Genomic DNA, 18,034 nt, shown 5'->3' on the forward strand with positions numbered 1-18,034 from the left:
AACTCGCAACTTTCTGTTGAAACTCTTCGGCACAGACACATTAGCTGAAGTTTAGTTCCTACAGCGACTCACCGCTCCTCCCATCTCTTCCAGTGGTTTGCTCCTCTCTCCAGCTGATCGGCCCAGCGTCCCCAGTGGCTCTGTCCGTCGTCGGCTTTGACGGGCCCTGACACCCACTGAGACTGGATTAATTTTACGTGTTCACAAGCCGCTCGTGTCGGCAGAGCTACTCATTTTCGGCTGAAACTCTTAAGAATTACTCCGACCCGAGTAGATAGTTTTAAAGCCGGGGCTAGCTGAGCGCAAACAGGAGGCCTTCACTCCATCCACGGATTCACCTGCTACGCGACAGCTTGTCACGGAGGTCCGATATGGGGGACTCCGGGAGCGAGGGTAGCAAGGGTCCAAGCAACGTCAACGTTTTACCCCCGCGCTGCCCTTGCGGGTTCTGGGGGTAAGCCAGAGAGTTTCCTGAAATATATTTCTTTACAACGTGTCTTTCTTTCCCAACAGTTAGCAAAGTCGACTGCTACTAGCATTAGCAACCCTGACACAGATGAGCTGCCGTTCTTGTCATTACCCCCCTCCTCATTGTTTTGTAGCATTAGCTTCTAGCTAACAGCAGCTGGCCTTAGTAACCTTAGCTTGTGAAGGTAGACAGTAGGGTAAGTGTGCGACAACTACATGTAATGTTTAAGGTGGGACAGCGTTAATACAGTGGGAACTAGTTAACACACGGTGTTCAAGTAGCAAACGGTGAACCCACTGGAAGGCTGTCAAGCAGACCATGAGTGAAAACACAGCAGTGTTCCATTTTTTCAACAAAAAATAATAATAAATAAACACAATTCCGTCTTGACACATATTTTTTACATTTATTTCCCAAAGACGAAAAAGAGCTTATATGTGCACATTTTTGTTGAATGTTTATTAATCCAGTATTAACACCTGTTAGGGATATTATTTTTTTCTACAGGTCCTCTCACGCTCATTCAGGTTGGACGGGGAGTGTCAGTAGACGGCCATTTTTAGGTCTTCCCAGAGATGTTAAATTGGATTTAGGTGTAGTCTTTGACTGAGCCACTCACAGACATTCATAGACTGCTCCTAAAGTCACGCCTTTGTTATCTTAACTGTGGGGTTGAAAGATGAATTGTTGCAATAGTCTCAGTCCCAGAGCAAAGTGGTGCAGGATTTCATGATTTCAAGTTGTATTCTTTTTTTTATCCGTGGTTCTTTAAAGAAATCACCTTCGCGATCAGAGTCAGAATCATACCAAAACTTAGCTTTGATCATATGTGTGATCATACTGTATCTCATGTGGACTAGTTGCCCAGTTCATCCTCGGTGCAGGACGCTGTCACCACTATGCTTCACAGCAAGTGGTGGTTGCCGGTGTCTATTTTTCTCTCCAAAATAAACTGGCAATCGAGGTTCCTTGTTGGCCTTATCAGACCAGATAATAATTTTTGCCCTGATCTGACTTTCTTAAAGTTGTTCTTGGCAATTTTCAAGTTAGCTGCAATATTTTCATGAGGAGCGGCCTCTTTCTGGCAACTACCATACAAGTGTGATTGTTAGCCTTTGCTGATGGTTCTCTTATCCCCACAAAGAAAATAGTGGAGCTCATTGGACCATTGGAGTTTTGGTCAACTTTCTAACCAAAGCTTTCTTCCCCTTTTAGTCTGTGTGGTCAGACGGCCAGACTTAGGAAGGCTCTTTATGGCTCCAGACTTCTTCCTTTTCTGATAAATGTAGACCGTGGTGGTTTTCGGAGCATTCATTGCTGTTGAAATATATTTATATCCTTCCTCAAACTTTTGGCTCCATAAAATATAATTTCTTAGGGCTTCCAAAATTTCTTTTTAGGTTTTATTGCTTGGTATCTTATCTGATATGTTGTGAGATTATAGAGATGTTTGCACCTTTTGAAATCATGTTAATTAACCAAATTAATTTTATCCCATCAATATCTCAAGTCTAAAAGGGAATTATAAATAAATAATAATGGCTACTATTATTATTATATACACTATTGTATTTAAATATTATACATTTAAAAAGTGCTCTTGTTATTTTGAGTTATTATTGGACACATCTGAAGATGATTAGTCAAAATGCAGTGACCTCATTCATAATTTTAGACCTTTCAATTTGATTTTTTTTCCCCAAGCAAGAAAAGCGTGGGCTTATTTGCCAAATTAGGTCATTTAGGGTATGTGAGGATATTAATTCAGAGATTCATTTTAAAATTCTATTCTATAAAAGACCAGGTCCCTTTGACAACCTTCTTCAGTGTAAAAGGAAGTAAATACGTTTATGTTGGGTGTGTTTACTTTATCAGTGGGGATTCTCAAACCTTTAACCCACAGTAGCAAGCAAGTACTTGTTATTGAGGAGATAAAACATGGAGAAAAAGAGCATCCACGGACCTACTGATACTAACATCCAGTTTATGGATGCCTGAATTGAAATTGTGTTAATTATTAACAGTTTGACAAAGTTTAACAAAACAGTATCTTGCATATTGTAGAGCAGGGATCCTCAAATCCAGGCCTCACTATTTGGTGTCCTTCAACTTTTAGTGTCGTTTTTTTTTTTTTTGGTGAAACACGCCTGAATCAAATGATTGAATCACCTCCTCAGTATGCGGTCAAGTTCTCCAGAGTCCTGCTTATGACCTCATTATTTGACTCAGGTGTGTTGAAGCAGAGAAGCACATAAAAGTTGTAGGATACCAGCCCGGATTTGAAGACCCCAGCTATAGAGCTTGGCTGCTCAAGTTTATACCTCATGAGCTACTGTCCTGCAACTTTTAGATGCATCCCTGCTCCAACACACCTGAATGAAAAAGCTGAATTCCCTCATCAGTATGTCCTTCAGCTCGCTCTGCAGATACCTGGTAACAAGCCATCCATGTAGTTCAGGTGTGTCTGAGAAAGGATGCATCTAAAGTTCCAGGATAGTAGTTTTCAAAGATTGGACTTGGACAACTGTTGTTGCAAGCAGTGCAAATACTAAAAATGTATTTAAAACTAAGTTAAAAACATTATATTGCTCTGAGCGTATTGTTCGACTTTAGAATCGAGCCCCGTTTCCAAACTGCTGTAAAAAAGTAAAAACGTGGCCCCAAAATGAGTTGGTGTTTAAATTTTTTACTTGAACAGTGTGCTGTATGATGCAAGCCTCAACTCAGAAAACTGCAATTTATAAAATTATGTCAAGGCACTACACAGAATCAGTTATATTCACATGTAGATAAATATATTTAAAGTCTGTCATGTGTTTTTCCAACTGCTTTCGTCTGATACAGTTAGATTAAGTATATTGGAACATATAAAAGGCCCAGTTCCAAAGAGTTTTCTTGCTAAGTAACATAATACAAGTGCAGACAGTTTGACTGCCTTGATATATTTTTTTTAGGTTGGTTGACATTCTGAGATTTAATTTCTCTCATGTGGTGGAGAGGTATACTTTTCCAACATTCAATCTAGCCACATCACTTCTGCGGCAGGTAGTTTGACATTCTTTCGTCTAACTGGAATGCATTTCCCCTACAACCGAAACAAAGTCGTGAACCAGTACTTCTGTAAGTATCTGGTGTAAGTGAAGAATTTGTCCTCATTAGGCAGACAAAAGAGTTGGGTGGTCAGAGTTTTGCAGACACAGCCAATAAGCATGGAAACTTTGGAAAATATGAAGGCTAAGCTAAATGTTCATCATTATTTCTGAATATAATACCAAAGTGCTAGGTTCTTCAGGCTGCTGTCACCGTTTGAGAAACATGCAGGTCGCTTGAGTAGCTATCAGAAGGATTATTGCAAGTGGGCAATGAACGAGTGATAAATGGGATTTCTAGTAATGCCATGTATCTGCTTTTAATGCTGAAGACGTAAAACAGATGTTTTTTATTGTAGATTGCTGTCTAAATTGAGGGAACTCATTATTCAGCTTGTCTGCCTTAATGTTTGACTTGCCCATTAGTGCCGTTTTGTCAAACTCTTACTCAAGGTCACCATGTATAGCTGCAGCTGGTCATCTAAGAATTAAGTCATAACTTAAAACTGATCATTTTAGGTACACTATTAGAAATTTATGAACTCATTGTAAAATAGGTTTATAGTAGGATTTTTAATTGGATTTGATTCAATAATTATTTTTACTCGCATAAAAAAATATATTTAATGTGAGTAATAGTGATAATAAAGTTGACTATTTTTCTATCTGCTTGATTGTGATTGAGTTATTCTCTGTTTAATAGCACTGTGATTAAATGAGCGCACATAAGAAACATAAGAACTCTCGTAAATTGACTCTAGTCAAGATAATCAGTTTAATGTTCATCTAATAGCTCTAATGCACATCCCAGCTGTTAAAGTCATTATCCATCATAAACCAAATGTATAGAAATAAATCTGACTTTAACCAACACCAGATGAGCTGTTGTTATATGGATACTTCACTAATTTCTCCTAATGTTTAGAATTTTTTTTTTTTTCCATTCATTTTGGTTTTTCCAGCTCGGAGAAAAAGCAGACAGAATGGCAGCTGGGTGTGTTTTCTTTCATCTGGTTTCCTTTTAGAGAGGAGAATTTAGCATTTTTCTCAAGTTGTAAAATTAATGCTTGTTGTAAATTATTTAGAGCAATCTTACATTAAGCTTTTGGCTAGGTAGTGATCTAAAAAGTGCTGTGCTCTATGCTGAAGCTACTTTGTCTCTGCATTCTCAATAGAAAGTGTCCAAACCACAGGAATGGTGTTGCTGAAAAATGTTGTAGGTTTGAAACTGTGACTTTAAACTGTTGTATACTTTGACCAAAGGTGTCAGCCTAATTTTTCTATGATGGCTTTTTTTCTGTCTGCAGAAAATGGCGCACAATTAATGCTGCAGTCTAGCATTACATTTCCTAATTATTGTTCATCATTTTTGTGGAAACTGTAAAAAGGAATAATTTTAGACTGCAAATTTGGCACAGTAGTACATTATTTATGGTCTCATCTTCCCTTGTGACTTAAATCCAGCTTAGTTCCTATATGTGATAGACCATCACTCTAAATAATTTAGCCTCCTTCACAGGTGACACAATGTCTTTGGTAGGTTTTTTTAGAAGGTTTTGTAGTTTTGATTGTATCGGTAAGACCTTAACAGAATCAGACTTCCTCAAACATTAACAATTTTGACCCAGTTTTGTGTCACTTAAACTGGAGATGACGGAATCTTTACTAATTAGGTATTCTTCTTGGCACTGGGCCAGTGGTGAAACACAGGTTTTCTGCACTCTTTTCAGACTTTATTTAGGCTTCAGCAGATTTCTCACCTGTCTTCATTCCAATCTTTCTTAATGAAACTGTGGTTTGATTGCCTTTCATTTACAGGGCTAATAGAAAGATGGCGGTTATATGCTCTCTACATGCATGAGGTTTAGGATTCATCCTAGTTTCTTGTTTCCTCTTTTCTGTTTCAAACTCAGGACTATACATACTTAGAAAATGCCAGCCATCCCCTCTGGTTGACTGCAGCTGACCCTACTTTTAGAAACGAGGACAAAGGTGTGCAACGAAGCGCCCAAAATAAATAGAATGTGACTGATAGCAGCGACCGTCACACTTTGTGCACAGACAGTCAGGACGACGGCCGGAGAGGAAATGAGAAGAGCCTTCTCAGGAGGAAGCTAAAGCTATCTGTTGAAAGAGCTGCGCTACTGAAACTATCAAGGCTTCGCTGCTCCACTGTGTAACAATAGCTATTTTATTTCTAAGATCTGTTTAAAGATAAGAAGGAAGAGCTGTGTTTTGGGGACTGTAAGAAACACATTTAGGGTTCTAGAAAACTGAAATGCTTTTGTTGTTCATGAACAGGTCAGGTTATTTGAGGTTTTTCCTTAACAGTTGTTGCAAAAACAACAACCAAATTGTTTAAACAGTCGTCATGTCAGCTGTCTGCCTTGCCAAAGCGGTGTCCTGGGTGTCTTTTGATTTTATTTGGAACATAATTGTTAATTCCAGACATTTGCTGCTGTAAGACTACTCTGTGAGGAGTAAGTAATGAAATTTTAGGAGTAAAGTTTTAATTAAATGTTTAAATAACTGCTGATTAGAGATTCCATAATGAAAGTATTGTGCCTAATTTTCCAAGATCCTGTTTTTATAAAACAAATAATTTTAAATAATTCTCTTTCCACTTTAACAATAATGTAAAAAAGAACATATAAGATTATGTCTTTTTCTGTCCTTTCACTCTGGACAGACATTGATAATTCCTATTGGGGGTACAGAGTCTTAAAAAGATAACATTAATTATTATTAGCTTTGCTAACTATAAACTTAGATGTAGACTTTTACCTTAATTTAGAGATTTTCAAAAGGCCTCCCACATTTTCAAATCCAGCATGTTCCATCACAGAGAAAAGTTGGATGTGAAAAAGTTTTAAACTCTGCTGTAACTTTGCTGTAATAACTTCATCCTTCCTGTTATCTCCTAAAAGTCTTGCTCTCTCTTGCTCTCTCGTAATCTGAATACTGAACCTGTCTAGGAAATAAATCCTCATTTTACTTAATTTTTGTATTTCAGTTCTACTTCTTACTTTGTTACTCTTTTGTATTTCATTTTATTAACTCACCAACATGTACTGATCTCCACTCCATCCTCTTCTCTGGCCTTTTTGTTATTATTTTATTTAGTTAATTTCTTGTTTTTGCCATGGTTTTAATGAGCTGCTGGACATTTTACATGCCGTTCTTGAAGAGAGAGACTGCCTGTTGCTGCAAAGCAGACCTTGGTTAACGTCTTGATCAATTAGTCTTGTAATCTTCCATAAAACTGAATCCTAGACCTCAGGTGTTTGTTTATTTTTTCCTGTTAACCACTGAAGATGTCATTAACAAAGTGTTCTCTAATTCCCACAGGTCGAGCAAAACTAAGAATCTCTGCTCTAAATGTTTCGCAGGTAAGTTACTCTCATCTATCAATTTGTGCTTGGTATATTCTACCTCTTACTGTATTAAATGAGGAGTACACTAAGTCTAGTTAATGCTACTTGTCTCTAAGTAAATACATTTCCCATTTTAGAAAGTGGTGAACAGTTTTGATTGAATATTTTTATGCGGTCTTCTAAATAGCTTTGTTACAAGTTTACACAGGAAAACAAGCTGATTGGACTGTATTGTATTAACAATGCCTGTAAAATATGTTTTTACAGTTTTCACAGATACTGCTATATAAGTTTTTATAATGTGCATTTATGGTTTTATTGTATTCATTTTATGTGTTGTGCATTGATTGCTGTTTATTTTGTTGGATATACTTTTTCTGTGAAGCACTTTGTGACCACTGTGGGCAAATGTCATAAAATGTAACTTTTACTCACGCATATAGGCTAGTAAATATGTGAAGAAGAAAAAAATCTACTACATGATTAAAAGGTCTTCAAGTATTTCTTCATAAAATGCTCAATAAAATAAAAGGCTAGTGTTTAAAACATAATCTCAAGATGTCATTTGACTAACTAACTAAAAAGTGTTTTTCTGATTACTAAAACTTGGTCGTTAGTATGTCCAAAAATTGCATATTGGTATATCAGAATATTTATATTCATGCATCTCAGGGTATTTTATCTCCGGAACCTTTTAATTTCACCTCGCTCAGGTTATAATCACATGCCAGAGAGTCTTGGCTCTTAACCTAAAATCTGTTCTTCATCCAAAGATGCATCGCTGTGCCACACATATTTGAAACATTGCCCTGTTAATTTCGAAAACATGAAAGTTCTTTTGGAATAAATAGACTGGGACAAGAAGAAAACACATTTCAACCTGCCAATTTCTTCATAGACACTGAGAAGAAACAGCCAAACGAAGATTGTGCCCCAAAGACCTCTTCAAGCACCAGCAGCAGTCAAACGGACATCTTCTGTACTGAAACAAACGGCATTAGTCAGTCCCTGATGTCAAGATCCAACACTTCAGAAGAACCTTCGCCAGGAGAGACTGGAGTGGCATCTGTTCATATTCAGAATGGTAAGACCAAAGGTTTTGTTTTTAATTTTTTCCTGAAATATGCTGCTTTTTATTATAGTTTGTAATATGGTTTTCTGAGACATAAGGATGAGACTGGACAAAGACAGGTATGTCAAAAACACATTTTTATTGGATTTTGAGTCAGATGGTGAAAACGCTCTCCCTGGCCACAGATGGAAAACGAGCTTTTCAGCACCAACTCATAAAAACATTTTTCGTTTGCTTGCTTGTCTTGTTTGAAATGTGCCAAAACCTGCGCTGCCGGCTTTTGTGGGAAAACAAAACCATATTGTGAATATACAGGAACCAGTCAGGATCTGTCCAAACCGATGCCAAAGCAGCATCTCTTCCTTTCCAGCGTTGATTCTGGTTTTAACTCAGAGATCCACATCATTCCGTTCCTGCTAGGAAAATGTCTCTAAGCATATGGACACCACAGAAAATGAATTTCTATGCAAAACACCTTGAAAACACTCATCTTACTTTAATAACCAAAATTACTACAAATGGCACAACATTCCAATCTGGATCGCTAAGACTCATCTTTTTAGTCAACTCAATCTTCCTCACTTTGTGTCTCTTGTACTCTTAAGTCTTCAAACATTATCATCCTCTTAATTGCTCCTGGTCCGTCAGAATTAAAAAAAGGAAGAAAAAAAATCCTTACATAGTTATTATCCTCCTATCTTTATCCCAGAAGAGCATTATGCTTTCGGGTGCACTACTGGGCTGTACTCCTCCCGCTGCTCTGCCCCCTTTGCAGATAACCTTGGGCGAGTGTACTTCCATTCTCCTGACATCTTTTTGTTCATCATTTTGGTTTAAACTATAACTAGTGTCAAAATCTAACCAATCAAAAATACTCAAAGCATCGAAAGAGGTGCATAATGGTGATATAACCGTTTAAAGGAAACTAAAGCACCAAAACTGAGTTAAAATACACAATTTAAAATTTTATTGAACGAAATCTGTATTGTAGAATTTAATTGATTGCTATGTCTGCCAAAGAAGCAAGTTCCACTTGTCCTTATAGACAATAACAGAGTGATGGTAAAGGATGTCTTCTCAGAAGCAAAAGTCCAAATAGGACACCTACAATTGCCCTGGCATCCGTCATCCCTATAGTGTGACAAGTTTATTTGTAGAGGTCTATTTGGCACAGGTGAAAAAAAGTAGCAGTAGTAAAATTGATGTGTGGAACTTAAAAAAAAAATCTCACTAACCTTGTCAACTGTGAAATAACTGCAGGAGTAATTTTGACCTTATATTAGATTCATGCAATATATTGCAAATATATGTTTATCTTTGAAAAAAAAATCCTGTTGAAGCTAGTTTATTAATCTGCTTAGCTTCACAAATTATATCAGTTTATGTGATTAAAAAGGTTGTTTTTTTCATTGCCATTAAATTGTTTTAGTGTTACTGTTGTTTTTCTCACTGGTATGTGTGTGTAATTGTTGGGTTCCTTAGAACAAGGAGTCAATTATGTTAAAGGTTCACTGAAAGGTTAACATTTTCTGAGATTTAAAACTGGAATAGCAGATTATAGATTGTATAAAAAAATATTTTGTAGAGCTCCTCTAAAAAGTTTTTTTTTTTTTAACCGTCTGTGGATTGGCTTCAATTTGCTCACGGGAGGCTGTAGCATCTTTTGTTAGCTATCCATCATAGCTGGTGTGAAAAAACAAAACACCTCGCAGCTTAAATAATGGATTCCACACTGGAGAGTCATGGTCTTTTTAGCTGTTACTGTGTGGAAAATGATACAAGAGTATCCAAGCAACCATGGGCAAAATGTCTGTTAGCCTTTGTTTATGGTGCTTTCTGATTTTAAACTGAGCTTTTCAGAGTAACCCAGTAGTGCACCCATCTGTCTCTCTGCTTCATTTGAATCTTTATAATGTAGTGAAACATCTCTGTTCTATTAATAATTTAGAAACCTAGACAGAAGAAAACGGTGATCTAAGACAGCAAAACTGAGTCTTAAGAGGGAGGGAATGATATTATCACATTCAGTTGTTTTTTAAATTGTTGCCCTTTCTTACTTTTGCTCCCATTTTGCTTGTATTGTCTGTTTTTCAGGACTATCCAACACAGATACTGTCTTGGCTTCACTTTCCACCCCCACAAAGCGCTCATACGAATCTGGTATGCCTTGGTTCTGTTATGTCTTTTACCACTCGCTTGTTCTTTTCACTTACACAGCTGATTTTTGAGAGCCCAGCAGGATCAAGGGCATTGGATAGATCCAAAAGAGATTTGTTTTATTCCTGGGAGTATTCTGATGGGAAGAATACATGGATCATGCAGAATGAGCAAACAAAAGCTAGCTACTTGTTTGCTAGTGTGGGCAAAGACACTTGGAACAGTAGCCAGGATGTACAACACAGACAGAGATAGTGACACGAACTACAATGGCTCTCAAAAGTGTGCACCACCCAGGTAAAACTTCAGGTTTTTGTGAAGAAATGAAATTATTCCATAATCATTTTGAAACCTATTCTAAATATTATATAATAAATATTCTGTATAAACAGACTTGTGAGGTAAAAATGCAAAATTACTCCAGTCTTCTGGAGCTCACACCTCCCATTAGTCATTGTGATTAAAGCTGTAAAGTTCATCTGTTCTAATAGGAGCCTTTTGCATTTGCTCGTTTGCATCCTTTCGCTAAACTCAGAAGGGAGAGCAAGTAAAGGAACTTCTTGTACTCAGTCTAGAGGAGGGTACAAAATATTCCACAGCATTTTATACACATCATATTACAAGGGAAAAAATGGGACATTACAAAACTAGACATTTCTGAAAAGAAGACTTGAACTGAACAAGAGAAGTTGACAGTAACATTGAAGGAAATGCAAGAATTTCCAAAAAGTGCTGGTTATCTGAATGTAACAGTCTATATTCTTATTTTTCTAGATTAATTTACAAATATGTAATTCTTTTCCCCCAAAGAGAACACGACTAAACATTCCCAAATCCCTGAGGGAGAATGTGAACTAAGTTTGAACTTTTTTTTTTGAACATTCTTTATTTAAGAATATTTTTAATCCAACATATGTACGCATGTGTGCATATACATATACATACTGCCCTCGCCCTCCCACCAGCTCGCTTAATTTTCCTCTGCTCTGCAGAAAACCATTTAACCATTTCTTTCCACATTGTTTAAAACTGAAGGTGCTTCTGCAACATTGGCAGAAAACAACACTGAATTTCACCAGAACACCGTGCCAGCTCTGAAACATGATGGTGGTAGCATCATGCTCTGGGCCTACTTTGTTTTCTCTTTTGTCAAGGTGGAGGAGGCTAAGATAGTTCCATGTACCAGTCTGTTTTGGTATGAAACTTCCTGTCTTCAAGAAAGCTAAAAAAATAAAAAAAAAAAACATAAAAAAAACAAACAAACAAAACAATGACTTCAAAAGAGGAAAAGAGAGGTCAGAACCGGATAGATTTGTAAAACTTCAGTAAACCTCAATCGAATGTGCACTAAATTGGAATCAAAGCTGCTTTAGCAAAGTATTAGTTCAAGAGCGTGTAAAGTTACGCAACCATTTCACCATTGCCTTCTATTTTTGTCCAAATAAGTGTATGCATTCAGTTAAATTGCACGGGATAAAAGCCACGTGTGTGGGTTACATTACCGAAGTGTGGAGACTTTTGAGAGCCACTGTAAGTTCGAGGCAAAACAACGTGACATGATCTAAGACAGCTGTGGAGTAAGTAGGCACGTCTCTCCCCGCTGTGTGGGAATGTGCTGATCTCCTGTCTAAAGTTACAGAGTCATGTGAGTGTTGGGGTTAAACACACATTCACGTGTTACATCATTTCAGGCCTATATGTATTTATGTTTAAAACCTGCACTTGCACTGTTTTTGCACACTTCTTTATTGTGTGTGATCCAAATCAAAGCTGTTTAGCCTAACTTCAAATCTAATTTAAATTTCTTGTAAGATTGCTTTAACACATATAGATTAACAGCAACATACAAGGATAGTGAGGCTAAGGGAGAAAGGATGCCATTTTTCACAGCTTGAAGCTGCACATGTACAGACTCACACACTCGCATATATAGGGGATCGATGAGACGGGCTAGTGGGGCGGGGAGGGGGATGTCTGACTGCACTGCATGGCCTAGTTCTCAGAGATTTATTGAGTGCTGATCTGCATTTTGGCAGGGCTGGGGAAAAAGTCTGCTGGATTGATGAGAAAAGCTGAGTTGAAATTCTAGCCAACCAGCGGAAGCTTGCTACAGGCTCCTACTGTCCCTCATGTCGGGCATGTAATCTAAAACAGGAGACCTATTAATCTTGCTTTCTCCCTCCTTCGTTTTTTTTTTTTTGACACCAAACCAACATTTTGCCCTCTTTTAGTAGTAAATAGTTGTTAATTCATCTTTAAACCATTTTAGATTGGATAACAACCTTCAAATATGTTAATTTCTTACAGAAAACAGGTCAATCTTTACTCATTTTGGTCATTATGCAGCTTTTTTATATGCTTCAACTTTTAAAACTGCAGCAGGGAGTTCTTAGAAAACCATAAGCTTAGCCTGAAAATTTGAACAAGCACACTCTCTCTGCCTTTTCCTCTGCTACGCTGCAGCTCCTCCTCTGCAGCAGAGCTTGTCAAGATTGTAAGAAGTTCTATTTTTCTGTAATATTAGATTGTTTCTCTGCCACTAATTATTCATTTTCTTCATACATTATTTGTCTCACTGTCAGGGCATAGTGACTGTTTTAACAATTTTTTCAGCAGCGTTAAACCTTGCTACAATAAGTCTGTTTATACATAATCAAAATTAACTGTAAATATGACCAAGAACTCCTGGAAATGCAGTTGACCGTACTTTTTTTGCAATTGTTTATTTTGTGCTATCTTGTTTTACTTTATCTGTGCACATTTTCCTGTGTCTTAAGCCTCAGAGTCAGAAAGTGACTCTTCACCAGAGAAGCGAGCAAGGGTGGCTGAGGTCCCAGAGGGTGAGGAGTGTTCATCGTCGTCATCATCATTGTCATCTTCGCCATTTTCTTCTCGCAGCGGCTCTAAACAGCGGAGCCGCAAACGTTGCCATCGCTGCCAAACTAAACTGGAGCTGGTACAGCAGGAACTGGGCTCCTGTCGCTGTGGTATGATGACATTATCAGTAATATGATCCATCTAGGTACATTCGTAGTTGAACACACTGATTAACACATTTATCAAGCGCAGTACATACAGGATCAGTATGAATGTGTCTTTGTTTTGTTTTTATTTTTGTACCTTTGCAGCGAGTGATTTGAATGACATATTAAAACTAGAATTTTGGGATTTCTGGGTAATTGTCAGGATTAAAATTCCTTTGGAACAGAAACAAAAGTGAGTCAATATTTAAACTGAAAGGGAAAGGTTGAACTTTATAGTTAAACAGCTTCCTGGATTTCCATATGAGTAAAATAAGATTATAAATTCGACTTTTTTAGCATTTAAAGTTAGATATGTTTTTTAAAATTTGGAATACCACTTAAATTGATAAGATGTTTGGTTTGACTTTAGCTAAAGTACAGATAAATATTTCTGAGCAATCTTAACATAGAGAGCTCATTTAGGTAAAAGATCAAATCCAAAGTGTGTGTGCGTAGTACAGCATTGATTATTACCTGCCTTAAAGATTGAAAAATACTTTAACGTTGTCTGGCTCAAAGTTTTAATTACGGATTAGAACATTTGCAGAAGAGCAATTCAGCGTTGGCTCTGCCATTAGTTTTTGTGCTTTTGTTGGCCTATAGGGACCACTGCAGAGAGCTTGAATGTTTCTCATTGCGAATAAAACATAAGCCAATTACCACAAGCCCTAATGCAGTTTAAACCAATACTTGGCTTCCTAATCAACTTGTTTGCATACAAATTAAAGTACTTCAAAAGTCAAAGCTCTTTGCTATTTAATATCAGTCTCCTTATACCAGTGCAGTAATATCTAAATTGGAAATTGACTTCTCCCTGTTTTTTCCCAATGCATTGGTCATCAATTCCTAATAGTTTAATGCTTACTGTGAAAACATGGCTTTTAGGAATCCAAAAAGGGGAAATGGTGGCAATTATAGTAATTTCGACTATTGCCGTCATTTCAGATTATTTTGCTAATGGTCCTGACAAAATGTGCTGCTGTTTATAAGCCAAGAGGATCTGAAAATGAGTTGAAAGCATGAATGCATTTCAGATTGTAAATTGGGGAGAAAAGAATCCGCCAGCAGAGAAAGTGATCCAGTGTTGTCACACTCGGTAGGCATCTGCTCGATTCGCTTTGCCTCTAATATTAATCTTTCTAAGTATTAGTATGACATAAGGGAAGGGCTCTGGTATTAAACTGCTAATTAACTCATTAGTTTTGACATTAGAGGCTAAAAAAAAACCCAGGAACAAAATCATTCTGAATCACGTTGCTCTCAGAATATTATGCAATTACAGACTTACCGGGTCCACAAGCAGTAACCTGAGTCAATTTAAATTAGTGGAATAAAAATGTAGTAACAAAAAAACTTGAATCCCACCTTTTTTTTCCCTGTTCAGGTTCTTCATATTTGGACAGAAATAATTACCTACCTGATCAGTTCATGGTATTTAAGGAAGATTAAGTGAATACAGGTGCATCTCAATCATTTAGAAAAGCTGTGATTTTCCATTTAGTGTTTCTATTCAAACAACTTAATAGAGTGAACACAAAGAGGGAGATGCATTCCAAGTATCTGATGTGAAAACCCAATTTCTTAAGCCAAATTATTGTATAGTGGGGCAGTTCAAACAAATACATTTTTGATACAGAAATGCTTTGTGGCCATGTTCTTACAGGTGACTTTGACAGTTGTTCATCAGATATTTTAGTCATTTACACACTGCAAAAAGAAAGCCACAAAGATCATTGCTGAAAATTACTGTATCCTAACCTATTTATAGAAAGTGGTGTGGAAGGAAAAAGTGTGGTTGAAAAAGATGCAGGAGCAATTAAAATAAATTACCATTTAATGAAAGGGTTCATGTACTTAAAATTTACACAATGTGTTTTAAGCAACAGCAAAGGTAGTAAAGTTTAGTAATGCATTTTATGTAGCTTAAGTCACTGTCAGTAGGGCTTGGTTGTGACTTAGTCGGTGTTCTGTTGTGTTACGTTCAGTGGTCAAAGTTGACGGACTCAATGCCTTTTAATTTGGCTTTTTTTGATTATTTTAAGTTAAACATTTAGGAAAACCCAAATCTAACGATGTGTAATGCTTAAAAACTTGACCTTTGTTGACATGTTTCATCAAAATGAGAAAAGTTACTTCATTTATAATGAGCCCACTAATACTTTCAAAAGGTTTAATTAACCAGTAGAGCTTAGAATACCAAAAGAGCCTGGCGGCTATTTTTGCTTGTGTGGTTTCTGATTGGAGGAAAATTATGTCCCATTGTTGCCCAACTTTCCGCCTGCTATTTCCTTCCTTTGTTCAGTCGTCATACGGGTTTTAATTGCGTTGCAGCCAGATGTCAAACTGGGCTTTTAATCACCATTTATTGAATGGCTGCAGTGTTATAATGTGTATTAATTAAGTAATTTCTGACGAATAGAGCCGACAATAATTTCTGATCGTTTTGAGCATACTATATCGGCAGGATTTATTGCTACAGCGGAGTCTGTGAGGAAAACGATTGTTCTCTGCTGAATGGAATCAGAATAGGAAACGGCAAGCAGAACTATTTAAAGTCAAATCCAGTTTAAAATGGTCTGTTGTTTGTGGTATTTTTTTACATGCTCAGTTGTTATTTTACTTTTTATTTTTTGATGCAGTAAATTAAATGACCTTCTCCCTCTCATACCAATGACCCCTCCCTTACTGTCCAGGCTTCATCTTCTGCATGCTCCACCGTCTTCCTGAGCAACACGATTGTCTCTTTGACCACCAGGGGCGCGGCCGTCAGGAGGCTGTGCTCAAGATGGTCAAGCTGGACCGTAAAGTGGGCCGCTCGTGCCAGCGCATCGGGGAGGAGTGTTCATGAGCAGCAATTCTCCCCAGAGGAGCCTCGGCTTTCAGACGGAGTCTCAGCACTAACAGGGATATGATTTTTCTCCTCTTCTTTAATTCTTCAGGGTTTTTCACAAGTTGTTTTTTTTTTCTTTGGATACAAACCTGAATTTGGTCCATTTTAAAATTGGCTTGCTCTTCAATTCTCCCCTGCTCCTCTTGGTCTGATCATATCCCTTTTGCTAAGATGCCTGTTGCAAGTAAAATAAATTTGATAAGAGGAACATTTTGAGAAATTATAATTTCTCAAAAGAAATTATAATTTCTTTTGAGGAGCTCTTGACTACAAATCTATGAATGGTGTGAAAGTATATAAAGGGATTTCAAGATGAAATAGCTCTTATGTTTGTGTTGGAAACCAGACTGTACTCTTTACCTCAGAAAAAAAGACAAAAAAAAAAAAGAATGATCAGGAGGAGAAAAAGGAGAAAGAATTGGTCATACTTCTTGCACACTTTGGCTTTGGCGCTGTTTCTAGACTGCTCTTTACCTCAGAATCCAGACCAGAGCATCTTTGTACCCTGCGCCAAGTATGGACTTTGTGAGGCTAGCTAGTTAGCCAGCCTTGGTTCAAGTCATGTCTAACCCACACTGACCATCCAGCTCTTACAACCCTGACCCCTTCAGAAAGACAAACCGCTATTAATCACCCACCTCAGGATCTCCGGCGCTCACCCTGCCCTCCCACCAGCTCGCTTTATTTTCCTCTGCTCTGCAGAAAACCATTTAACCATTTCTTTCCACATTGTTTAAAACTGAAGGTGCTTCTGCACAGTGGACTAAAAGAAAGAAAAGTTTCTGGACACTGACGGTCTATAATCAGGACCTGCAGACTGTGCCGGTTGTGGACACATGGGGACAGCAAACTCCTTGCTCTTGGATTATGTAGATTTCAGTGTTGGGAAGGGGCTATGTTGTTTTGTTTTTTTTTTCTCTAATCTGCTTATCCTCTCCTTATTTTTCACATATAAGCATTTCTTCAAATCCATGCTCTTTAATCAACAAGTATGAGGCTTTTGTGTGCTTGTCGTATGCAAAATTGAAAAAGACTGGTTTTAAGGACATACGAGACAATGTACTAATGAGGAATCCCTGAACCTGGAAGGCTTGCATCCTTACATATTGAAGACTATTGACTGGGGACTGAAGCTGCATTAAGTAAGTGGTGGGTTCCTGTTTTGGACTCTTGTTTAATCAGGTCTTGCACATCATGTTTTAGCTCTTCACTGCCGGCTAGTTTCCATGCCAGCATTGAAGTAAGATATCTTTGAGTTTCTCTCCGTTAACCAGTATATTAATATTCCCCAATACAAGATTTGATTTTCATCCAGCAGGATCATCACATGCACCTTCCTCCTATTTTCCACATCTTTCATTATATCATTCGGTTTGCTTGTTTCCTTTCCTCCTCCTTGGTTTGCTGTAACTGAGGAAACCGAACTATGGCGAGCAAAGTGTTTGAAATAATTGGCTACAGTTGCCTTTGACATCTCTTCTTGGGGGACGGTGGAAAGAATGACAAGGAAATAAATGAATCTTGTGTATCTTAAAGAAAACCTTGTTTAACCTCTTTTACTTTTTGGACTTAAGCATTTGGTTGTGATGTGCTTAAAAATGAGAAAATGAATGTTAAAATTATAGATATATAAATATATATATGTTTCTTTTGCGTTACTTTTCTGCTTCCACTTTCCTGTTATTTTACTGATTTAAAAATAAACTGGGTTAGACAAAAACTGGTCATCTCTGGTGTACTTGCTTCCAAATAATTCTACGTGGCGTAACGTGCGTTTTAGGCAAATGTAAGACGTTGCAAGTTGAGTCTTCTTTAAACGTGCCGGTTCCCTGGAGTGCTCTAATATTCTGCTGGTTTTTATAGAGCTGTAAACGTCTGTTTACTGCTCACAGAGGGCTGCTATAAAGCTTCTCTAATTCACTTATCGTCTTTGCTCGTGTTCGTGCTCATGTGTGGAAAC

At 37.5% G+C, this 18,034-nt stretch overlaps 1 protein-coding gene across 2 annotated transcripts; it reads left to right on the forward strand.

Annotated features, from left to right (window-relative positions):
* The first annotated feature begins 229 nt into the window (after nucleotides 1–229).
* On the forward strand, nucleotides 230–16,180 carry LOC103462749 (AN1-type zinc finger protein 3-like). 2 transcript variants are annotated; one of them, XM_008405720.3, is made up of 6 exons: nucleotides 230–454; nucleotides 6,907–6,947; nucleotides 7,831–8,016; nucleotides 10,099–10,164; nucleotides 12,939–13,148; nucleotides 15,878–16,180. In XM_008405720.3, the coding sequence occupies exons 1-6, from the start codon at nucleotides 372–374 to the stop codon at nucleotides 16,030–16,032; spliced, it is 741 nt and encodes a 246-aa protein (XP_008403942.1). In that variant the 5' UTR covers nucleotides 230–371; the 3' UTR covers nucleotides 16,033–16,180. The 2 variants fall into 2 exon arrangements, with proteins under 2 accessions (XP_008403942.1, XP_008403943.1); XM_008405721.3 differs by having other exon boundaries at nucleotides 12,939–13,001.
* The last annotated feature ends 1,854 nt before the right edge of the window (nucleotides 16,181–18,034 follow it).

The sequence above is a fragment of the Poecilia reticulata genome, chromosome 3 (genome assembly GCF_904066995.2).
Source record: "Poecilia reticulata chromosome 3, P_reticulata-male-v2, whole genome shotgun sequence".
Lineage (NCBI taxonomy): Eukaryota > Metazoa > Chordata > Actinopteri > Cyprinodontiformes > Poeciliidae > Poecilia > Poecilia reticulata.

What these genes read in the sequence shown, in the direction of transcription:
- LOC103462749 (XM_008405720.3), top strand. Translation starts at nt 372, where the DNA reads ATGGGGGACTCCGGGAGCGAGGGTAGCAAGGGTCCAAGCAACGTCAAC. An exon ending in CTGCTCTAAATGTTTCGCAG is followed by an intron (nt 6,948 to 7,830) that starts GTAAGTTACTCT and finishes ATTTCTTCATAG; the next exon opens with ACACTGAGAAGAAACAGCCA. An exon ending in AAAGCGCTCATACGAATCTG is followed by an intron (nt 10,165 to 12,938) that starts GTATGCCTTGGT and finishes CTGTGTCTTAAG; the next exon opens with CCTCAGAGTCAGAAAGTGAC.